Source organism: Ascaphus truei, chromosome 2 (genome assembly GCF_040206685.1).
Source record: "Ascaphus truei isolate aAscTru1 chromosome 2, aAscTru1.hap1, whole genome shotgun sequence".
NCBI lineage: Eukaryota > Metazoa > Chordata > Amphibia > Anura > Ascaphidae > Ascaphus > Ascaphus truei.
This window is the reverse complement of record NC_134484.1, coordinates 256,528,645-256,538,548: the sequence shown is the minus strand read 5'-3', so window position 1 is coordinate 256,538,548 and position 9,904 is coordinate 256,528,645. Positions and strand designations below refer to the sequence as shown.

Sequence of the window (9,904 nt, the reverse complement as noted above, 5' to 3'; positions counted from 1 at the left end):
GGGCCAGTGACGTCACGGAGCTGGTTCGCCCTCATTCGGCGAACCGCTCACGTGACCGGACCTGCGCGCCGGCAAACGGGGAAATGTAAAATTTCCCTAAGACCTACGCTTCCGCAAGCGTGCAGAAGCGTAGGCGAGCCCCTACTAAAGCCGCTCTCATTGCGGCTGTAGGGGCTCAGTGCCGAGCGGAAGCGCGCCTCCGCCAGCAAGCACTAAACCTGTTGTTTCACGTGGGACCTGCATCGCGAGACAGGTGCTTCATGGCCGGTGTCAACTGCTCTGACCCCCCCCATCGGGTCAGCATCAGCCCCACCCCCGCAGCACACTGATGCGCACGTGAGCAGTGGCGTGATCCCTGCAGCGGGGCTGGCGGCAACTGCTGTGACCAGCCATCGGGCCCCCCGCTGCACCGCCACCCCTCCCCCCGCATGACAGGGCTGTCCCGTCACCCCCCCGCAGCCGCTAGACAACCCACGCAGCCGCGGGAAACCCCCGGACTGCTGCCCCCCCCCACCCGCAGCATTGTTCCCCCACCCCCAGTACCGCCGCCACCACCCACAAGCACCCTCACGCCGCACCCCCCCCCCCTGTTGGTAAGTCTGATTTTTGGGGGTGTTTAAAATAAATAAATGCGTGGGTTGTCTAGCGGCTGCGGGACGTTGACGGGACAGCCCTGTCATGCGGGGGGAGGGGTGGCGGTGCAGAGGGGGGGTGTGGCGGTGCAGCGGGGGGCCCGGTGGCTGGTCACAGCAGTTGCCGCCAGCCTCGCTGCAGGCGTCACGCCACTGCTCACACGCGCACCAGTGTGCTGCGGGGGTGGGGCTGATGCTGGCCCGATGGGGGGGGGGGGGGTCAGAGCAGTTGACACCGGCCATGAAGCACCTGTCTCGCAATGCAGGTCCCACGCGAAATGGGGCTCCCTCTGACGCCGGCGTGCCGGATCTTAACCCAGACTACTTCCGGCGCTACTACAGATAGACAACGCGATTTTTTTTGCAGTGATTTCTTATTTTTTTTAATTAACAGGCGCCCGGCCGCGCGTGACCCACGGGGCCAGGGACGCCAGTACCCTTTCTCCCCCGCTGTTGGCGGCCCTGATTAAGATCAATGGTGTACAGCACATATATCGTAACCCAGTTTATAATTGGTATACATCATTATGCATAAGGCCGCATCCATATTTAGTGCTTGCAGGCGGAGGCGCGCTTCCGCTCGGCACTGAGCCCCTACAGCCGCAATGAGAGCGGCTTTAGTAGGGGCTCGCCTACGCTTCTGTGCGCTTGCAGAAGCGTAGGTCTTCGGGAAATTTTAAATTTCCCCGCTTGCCGGCGCGCAGGTCCGGTCACGTGAGCGGTTCGCCGAATGAGGGCGAACCAGCTCCGTGACGTCACTGGCCGGCCCGCCGACACGCCCCCGACGCACCCCCGGACAGCGCGCTGTCTAAGACCAGGGAAAGCACCCGCTTTCCCTGAGCCTCAGCACGCCTCCACAGGCTAGCAGGAACCCTGGCCGAGGCCGTGTGCCAGCACGCCACGCTCCCTCTCAGGCTTTGAGAGTTTGAGATTGGCATTTGTGACGGAGGCGTGGCCACGCCCCCGCCGGCGGTTCAGCCAATGAGTGCGAACCAGCCGCGGGACGTCATGGCCACGCCCCCGCAAACCTACCGCCACACCCCCTCCCATCACAAACTTTCTCTCTCCCCTCAGACCGCAGATCGCGGACTAGCGCTGTGCATGCGCCACCCCCCCCCCCCCCCCGCCGGGCGCGTGTCACAGTGCTGACTGGGGACTCAGCCTAAAGCCGCGCTGATTACAGATGCAGGAGGTATAGAATGTCAATAGGGGAGTGTTCTGTCTTTTTTTTCCATTTTATTTCCTACTGAGTGCGAATAGCCGTGCGGCTATGAACACTGTAATGTCAGTAGGTTTTTGTATTGTATTGTATGTCTTTATTTATATAGCGCCATTAATGTACATAGCGCTTCACAGCAGTAATACAGTAATTTATGCCTTTATTCACTAGAAAAACATCAGAAAGTCTTATAGCTCAATGGTTATGCTCCAGGCCATTAGCAGAGTGGACCAGGGTTCGATTCCTGGCAGGGGTGTTTGTTTTTTTCCATTTTATTTTCTACTGAGTGCGAATAGCCGTGCGGCTATTTGCACTCAACTGTGAATATCCACTGCCCTATTTGGTGTGGGTGTTACATTGTTATTCCTATTATTATCTGCATGTAATAAACTGTTATCTATACCATTGTGTGCATTCTTCAATTTGGTCCTGTGATGGGGTTATCCAACACAGTTAGGATCCCACACAGGTGGAGGTGCTGTCACCAGACAGATCAGGTACACCCCGGGCTCCCAGCAGCAGAGGTTCAGGCCTCCTGTGAGCCACAGGTAATGCACCACACACTCAGTCGTCGCCACATCTCCCATAGGGTGGGGAAAAGTGCGCTACACAAGCTATTAAACATTCAACTGTGGTCCTATAAACCAGCCTGCCCTTTCTTTCCCCTCTCCGCCGTCGCTCAACCAAAGGGGGCGTGGTCCCGGTAGAGCCCCGCCCACCACTGTCCCTATCCAGTCTTGTGAAATCTGTCCCAACAGCGGTCACGCATGCGCAGATGAAATGATGATTATGAACTGGTGTGTGAAGCACGCGGGGCGCGAATGGGTGGGAAATGGAGGGGAGTGGCGTGCCGGCTCAAGTACGCACGCTCGCCGTTGCCTAGGCAGCGAGCAGGCTGTGAGGGTTTAAAAGGTGCCGCGCGTGCGCACTGCTCGGTTTCTGTCCGTTTTTTCTCCTCCCTCACTCCCTCCCCCTCTTGTTGGGCCCTAGTCGCGCGCTCAGTGCTGGAAGTCACCACAGGGAAGGGAAAGAAGGAGCTGCTGTTGCTGATAGTGCTGCCGCGCCCGCGAGACACAGAGAGCGGCGGCGGGTGAGAGGCGCGCGCACGGGTGGGGAGGGGCGCGCGGAGCTGAAAAGTAGGGGGGAGGGGGGGAGATACACAGGAGCCCCCCAAGTTCTAGATGAGCATCACAGTGCGGGGAGGAGACGCACCGTGTGTGCGCTACAGGTGTGTGCGGGGGAGGGGGCGGTATACAGGCAGGGGGCTCTATTCCGCACTCTCCTTACCTTTGGACCTCTATATTTCATGTGACTGTTGAAGTGAGCGGGTGCGCAGTGTCTGCATGTAGTTCGTGTCCCGGGCCGCTTGCTTTGCACACACGTGCAATTTTTTTTATCTCCCTATTTCTGCTCCATGGCTTGCAGTGACCTTTGTATATATATCTATATCTCTGTCACATATTTATATAACCGTATCCTCCCCCAATCCTTGTAAGTTTCCTTTCCTCTGTTCCCCGATGTATAAATCATTCATTGCCTTTTCCTGCCATTCTCCTCCCTGCAGACAAATACATACAGACGCCTGTGTGTATTATATCTGTGTCGTATATGTACGAGGTGTGTACACATATATTTACACGCTTGCATTTTCATATGCTATATAGATCAATATTGTAATATACACGGTGCAATGTATCATTGTCCCCATTTATTGTGAGTTTGTTACACACCCGTATAATTAGGATGCATGCTCCTGTGTGTAAATCCCTCCCCCCACCTCCTCCCTGCAGATGGAGCCCGGCCCCGGCTATCACAGCCCCCGCCTCCTCTCCGGCCTCACCACGGGCTCCCTGCTCTAGAGGAGACACCACGAGAAACAGAGGGTGCCCTGCTCTGCCTTCCCTGCCCGGATCCGTTTTGTAGGGTGATTATCAGAGGTCTTTCACCCCCCCCCCTGGCTCTTTCTCCAGGAAGGAGTTACAGGTCCTTGTCCTCCTCCACCTACCTACCCCAGGCACATCTGTGTATTTGGCTGCCTGCTTGTACTCACTCCCATCTGCATATGCCCATTCTCCCAATAAACCCCCTGCCTTTAACCCTTCACCTAACATGAACTTTCATCTCTGCTTCTGCCCGGCAAGCCCTGCCGTCTAAATGTGTACCCTCCTTATTAATTTTTACATCTCTGGCCCCTTTCGTCACGTCACTTAATTTTTTCTTTTTGTCACTGTCTCATATTGCAGTTAGTATGAATCTCGGGCCTCCTCTTGTAGTCTTAAACTTGAGATACCTTAATTGCTCCTCCCATCTGTTGCTATTAATTTATATATTTTTTTCCTATTTCCCTATTGCTCCTTCCTTTTCTCCAGTGTCGCCCCTCTTCCTAAGTGCCCACACTCTTCATCTTGTTGCATGGATCCACGGGTGGCTTGGATCCAACCGGAGCAGAAAGGACCTGCCAATGCCCTCTGGATGCAGATTTGGGATACATCGCAGGGGCTGCGGTCACGTCGGCCCAAGCTGGTCTCTGCCCCACCTGGGGTACCAGGTGGCAGTGGTAGCCCCAACTTGTTTGGCGGCCCTCATTACCCACCCTACCTGTGCCTCAACTCCCTGGCTTTGGACAGGTATAACCAGCTACAGACTGGCTCCTCTTCTCGGCCTGGCACCCCTTGCTCCTCCTCCTCGTCTTCCTCTGGGGACAGGGAACAAGATGCTGTTCCTGTGGTTGCTGGCTGTGCCCTGCCCCCTGCCTCTTCCTCTCCATCGCTTGATAACACTAGTGTTGTGCGCACACTGAGGCTTCAGAAAAACCCCTCTGTATCCTCGTCTTGTTCTTCGTCCTCCATGGAGTCTGGTGCTGATAGCTTCAGATGTTCCTCTCCTGGGGGTGGAGGAGTAGGACCTCCTCAGGGCAGCTCTCTCACCACATCGTCGTCTGGAACACTACAGCCCGGCTACTTCCCCTTCCAGGAGAATGGACATCTCAGCAACTTGAATGGCCAGCATTCAAACTCCCCCAGCACCGGCAACAGGTCAGGTTCCCCTGCCCCCATCCAAAACCCACAGCCTTCCCAACCAGGTGACCTCCATCACCTCCTCCATCACCTGTCCAGCTGCTGTAACCACCTTCACCAGTACCACCCCAGTCGCAGGAAAAGGGAAAACAAGGCTAGCACCTATGGCATGAACTATTTGCTAGCTGAAGGGCATCATGGGGGAGGACATAGGATCGATTGTAAGCATGAGCAGCAAAATGCCACTGGCACCCCGTGGATGAAGAGGAAATACAGCCCAGGCATACAAGGGTAAGATTCTTTGATGACTGCATTATTACTGCGCATTGGCCAGTTTGGAGATCCTTTATTGGTCCTTTGTAGAAATTGGTAAGCACTTGGCAAGAGATCACCAGTGTGACTTCACAATCTTTAATACAACATCTCTCCATTTCTGTGCCGGTCCAATAAAAGATATCATAATCTGAATGTATGTGTTTTGTGCACACGCGTGTGTGAATATAAAACAGGTTGTATCATTGCTCGTGTGACTTTAAACATTTTGGCCTATACCCTTGTTTCTTTAAAGGTTTCCCCAATAATAAAACAAATAATGCAGAGGGTTGCTCAACCAAATGTAATATGCTAGAAAGGTGCATCAGTTAAGAATTGCAACCAGGACAAGGAAACTTGTATTTTATCAATTTGGAAAAGTCTGTGGGCTGCAATTTTCTTTTTTTCTTTCTAAATCAAGCTCCCAGTATTTTGTGGGTTGAAGTCTGGGTCATAGCTTTTATTGGCTGTGAAGTCTTGTTATTTTTTAGTTTCAGGTATGAATGAGGGAGGAGATATGATCCTAAAGCGGCCTCATGTATTCAAACAGCTGTTGTGATACAAATCTGAAAGAAGTCGTGCAAAAAAGATCTTGCATTCTAATACACCCCCCCCCCCCCTTTTTTTTTTCTGTCAATCTTTCCAGCTATTTTGGGTACTGCATTAATGCCCAGTCCTACTTGGTAACATAATCTGCTTGCAATAGTGAAAGCACTCGAGTCACGTTACATAATTTCTGATATTAAGTAGTTGGTTAAAAAGGTCTCCTACAATGTAGTCGCATATTGTATACTGCATTTGTTACATAGTTGTTTAGGAGTTTATAGCCGACTAACGAACACATTAACTTTTTAAAGTTTTGATGGCTGACTTGGAAGTCACGATTTAAGATCCATAAAATATCTGTTTATAAATTTCTCTGAAATCTAGTACTATTGAATGTCACAATGAAGTATGTGACCAGGATGACAAAAGGAAATTGGAGGGAAAATACTATATTTATTCTCAAGTCTGGAATTTCAGCAGTGTTGCATTTACTTGTTGCTGCCCTAACAAGCCATGCTTGTCTCGACTCCATGATCATCTTGGACCATACATTGATAGAGTAAGTTAGTGAGCCATATATTCTAAGCAGTGCTAAGCTGGAAGGCACCAGTCACTGCTTATTTAAAGTAATGGGCATATGACATGGCACAATTTGGAAAATTAAGGACATGACATGCTTACCTTCGATTGAATACATTGTTGCATAGATTAGCTTGAAAAAGACAATGTCCGTAGAAATCAACAAATGTTAAGTTTTTAAATTACGTGGCCTATATTTGTATTTATATTGATCCAAAGGAAGGCAAACAAACAGCAAGTGATGCATTATTCAATTGTCTCGAATAGGGTGTAAATAAATTCCTTCACAACTCCAGGATTTCTCCCCGGATCAACATACTTTCCTATGCTCACATATTTGGTATATCGCTGTATACCTTTTCTTTATGAAAATGTCTAACCTTTTTCTTATATTTTTTTTTTTTCTTTATTTGCCATAAGTCTCTATGGGTAATAAACTCCACATTTTAACTACCCTTAATATAAACAAAAGCCTTTTCTTTGCTGCTTGTGAGAACTTTTTTCTTCCCATCAAGTTATAACCCTGTCATTTGTCCATTTCTTGGGATGAAAAGTTTCTTCTACTGACCATGAATGTTTTGTAAATGGTCATCATATCCCCTCATGCTCATCTTTGCCAATGTAAGCAAATCAAATTTGGATAGCCTTTCCTCATGCCAGACCTTCCATAAACCGGTATCTATCTGGTGGCTCTTCCCTGCGTCAGTTTGACATGATGTTTTTTTGGAGCGTTGCCCAAAACTCTATATTCTACATGTGCTCTTAGGATTTATGCAGGTGCAAAAGGATGTCTTCCTTTCCAACCATCCCCCATTTAAACATGATCCTATCCTGTTAGCCTTTGCCACTATTGCAACAGCTGTGGTGTACAAGCTCTCCTAAATCTTTCGTGGATTTACTTAATTTTTTCCCATTTAGTTTGTAGCACGAAAGCATAATCTTAAATTTGTCTATTAAACCTCATCTGCCATTTACCTTCCCAAGCTTCCAGTTTATAAAAGTCGTTCTGGATAGAAATTAAATCCGGCTCTGATTTTACTGTTGTAATTGACATAATTGATTGCAGTCTGCAAAGATTGATACTTTGCTTGCTATACTAACTAACATTAGGTCCATAGTAAACAACTTAAATGCAGTGTCCCCATCACTGAACATTGAGGTACTCCACTTACAACATTAGCCAAATATGAAAAGTTTACATTTAATGACAACGCTCTTAGTGTGCTGGATGTGTAAGCAGTCCTGTAGAATTTTTGCAGGCATTATTTTTGGTGTCTGAGGCACAGGGAGATTGTGACTTGCCCATGGTCACAAGGAGCCGACATTGATTTTGAGCCAGGCTCCACTTTTTCAGTTGGTGTCAGTGTTCAGAATTGGTGCGTTACTCACTGAAGAGTAGCTTCCAGTACTGAAGATCTCTAGCTGGTTTCTGTTACGGTTCCACCATGATCGGATTTTGGATTTTATTTGTTTTCATATGCATGAGGACTCTAAATCCATTCTTTTTGATGTTGGAGGGGCCGACAACACATCGTGGGTCAGGACCATTTATTGGTGAATTGCTTAAAAACTGGCGTGCATTAAACTGGGATGTTAGCTAGGCTTCTGTTTGTTCTTTGGCCTTTTTTTCATTTTACTTAGTGCTGCCAGGATGTGGCGTGAAGGGATATGTGACGTAACCACAGAGCAAAAGTTGTGGGAAGTCTTGCTGCTTTTATTTTCAAAGCTTGAGCATAAAAAAAAAAAATACATGGGTGAGCAACTATATGGTTAAGAAATAGTTAAAATATTTGTTGAATTATGTGGTGCAGCTGTCTTCTGTTTTCATGTGTAAATACCAGTGGAGACCGGAGGGTTTCTGAACAAGGATTTTCTGCTCTGTCAGCATAAGCATTAACAGCCCTCATGTCTTACTGTAAATGTGACATATTATGCATGGAAATGACATTGTTTATTTAGCTTTATATGGTCACTAACCTAAAAAAAAAAAAAAAAAAAACCTGCTGCCTGCACACACCGCGGAGATGCAGTTTTGGGCCTTATTAAGTATGTTCCCCCCACAAGCACAGGACATTAGACTGCCTAGGGTTGCTCAGTTTTGTTGGCAATAGTCTGTGTAGACAATAAGGCTAGTTCCATGGTGACCGCGCGCTCGTGTCCGTGACGTCACCCGCGTCACTTAGATGAGATAAGGAGACGTGTTGGCGGGTGTGGCCGTGACATCACAGAGCTCACGTGACCTGGCTGTCGCACGGTCTCTCCGACCATGGGCCTAAGATTTATTATGGGCTTGCGGAACAAATATATTTTCTAGCAGGGGGTGCACAATATAAAAAAGGTTGGGAACCGCTGAGCTAAGGTAATACTTGGTAAATGAATATTGTTGGAATCCTGTGTAAGTTATTCTATTGTTAATCAGTAGTAATTGACCAGTCACATGCATTTTTGTCTCTTGGAGACTGTTTTACAGCACAAGTAAAGATTTACGTCCTTTTCTAAAAACCACTCTGCCTAGTGACATGTTGGGTTTTAATTAAAAAGTAGTTTTAAAGTTTATTGTAGTGCAAGTCCTTTCTACCTATTGAGGATCTGAAAAGTGCAGTTTCCTTCACTATTAAGGGTGTGCCTTTTGGTTCCCGTACAAAGGGGAGTGTCATGTAGAAATGATGTAGCTTGAGACTAAACTGGAAAATCACATCTTGGCAACATTTGTACTCTCTTTTTGGTGGAGATGCTGGTATTTATTGGGAACAATCAGGAAGAAGCAACTGTACCCTCTGAGTCTTCATGTAAAGTTGTTGCTCTTGTTAGATTATGTCCCTTTTCAGAATCGGTTTGTTTTGGGTATGTTAAGTTTCATTTCTTTGGAAACGCCCTTCCTACAGTGTTTGTATATTTAAAGCTGCAGACCAAGCAATATCCTACACAATATCCTACAAAGTTGGATGACTGCCTGAATTTGATTTGTTGGAGGATCACTTTATCTTCCCCACAGAACTTTGCTCCATTGATCATCTTCTGCTGCACTCACAGCTATTTAGTGAACCCCTGGGCTGATTTCCCCCCCCCCACCCCCCCCCCATCAATTTCAGGATTGATCGATCGGCAACTTGGCTAATTACTTATTGTGTAGATCAGTGTTTCCCAAACTGTGCGCGCCGCGGCTTGGCTAGAGGGGCGCCGCGATCAGGGCCGCCAGCAGCGGGAAACAAGGGCTGCTAGCTAACTTAAAAAAAAAAAAAAAAAAAACCTCCGAGAAGCAGAGGAGCGGTCACGTGACCGCTCCCATCCAATGGGGCCCGGCATTGCAACTACAGAGCCACCAGACAGAGGCAGCACCAAAGCACCAAGGTGTGTGTGTGTGTGACGGGCTGCAGGGTGTGTGTGTGTGTGTGTGTGTAACGGGCTGCAGGGTGTGTGTGTGTGTGTGTGTGTGTGTGTGTGTGTGTGTGAATAATGGGCTGCAGGGTGTGTGTGTGTGTGTGTGTGTGTGTGTGTGTGTGTGTGTGTGTGTGTGTGTGTGTGTGTGTGTGTGTGTGAAAAAAAGGGTGTGTGTATATATGTATATATGTGTGTGTGGTGTGTATATGTATGTGTGT

General features: G+C 48.5%; 1 protein-coding gene across 13 annotated transcripts in view; it reads left to right on the top strand.

Moving 5' to 3' along the window:
* The first annotated feature begins 2,786 nt into the window (after positions 1–2,786).
* Positions 2,787–9,904, top strand: part of TENT4A (terminal nucleotidyltransferase 4A) — a 67,766-nt gene continuing 60,648 nt past the window's right edge. For 10 of the 13 annotated variants that reach the window (XM_075586158.1, XM_075586167.1, XM_075586166.1 and 7 more), the window contains exons 1-2: positions 2,983–3,079; positions 4,221–5,159. In XM_075586158.1, coding sequence (XP_075442273.1) covers positions 3,033–3,079; positions 4,221–5,159 — 986 coding nt within the window. In that variant the 5' untranslated portion in view covers positions 2,983–3,032. Of the gene's footprint in view, positions 2,942–2,982; positions 3,080–3,641; positions 3,776–4,220; positions 5,160–9,904 lie in introns of those variants that run through there. The other 3 variants (XM_075586159.1, XM_075586160.1, XM_075586161.1) reach the window with 3 other exon arrangements.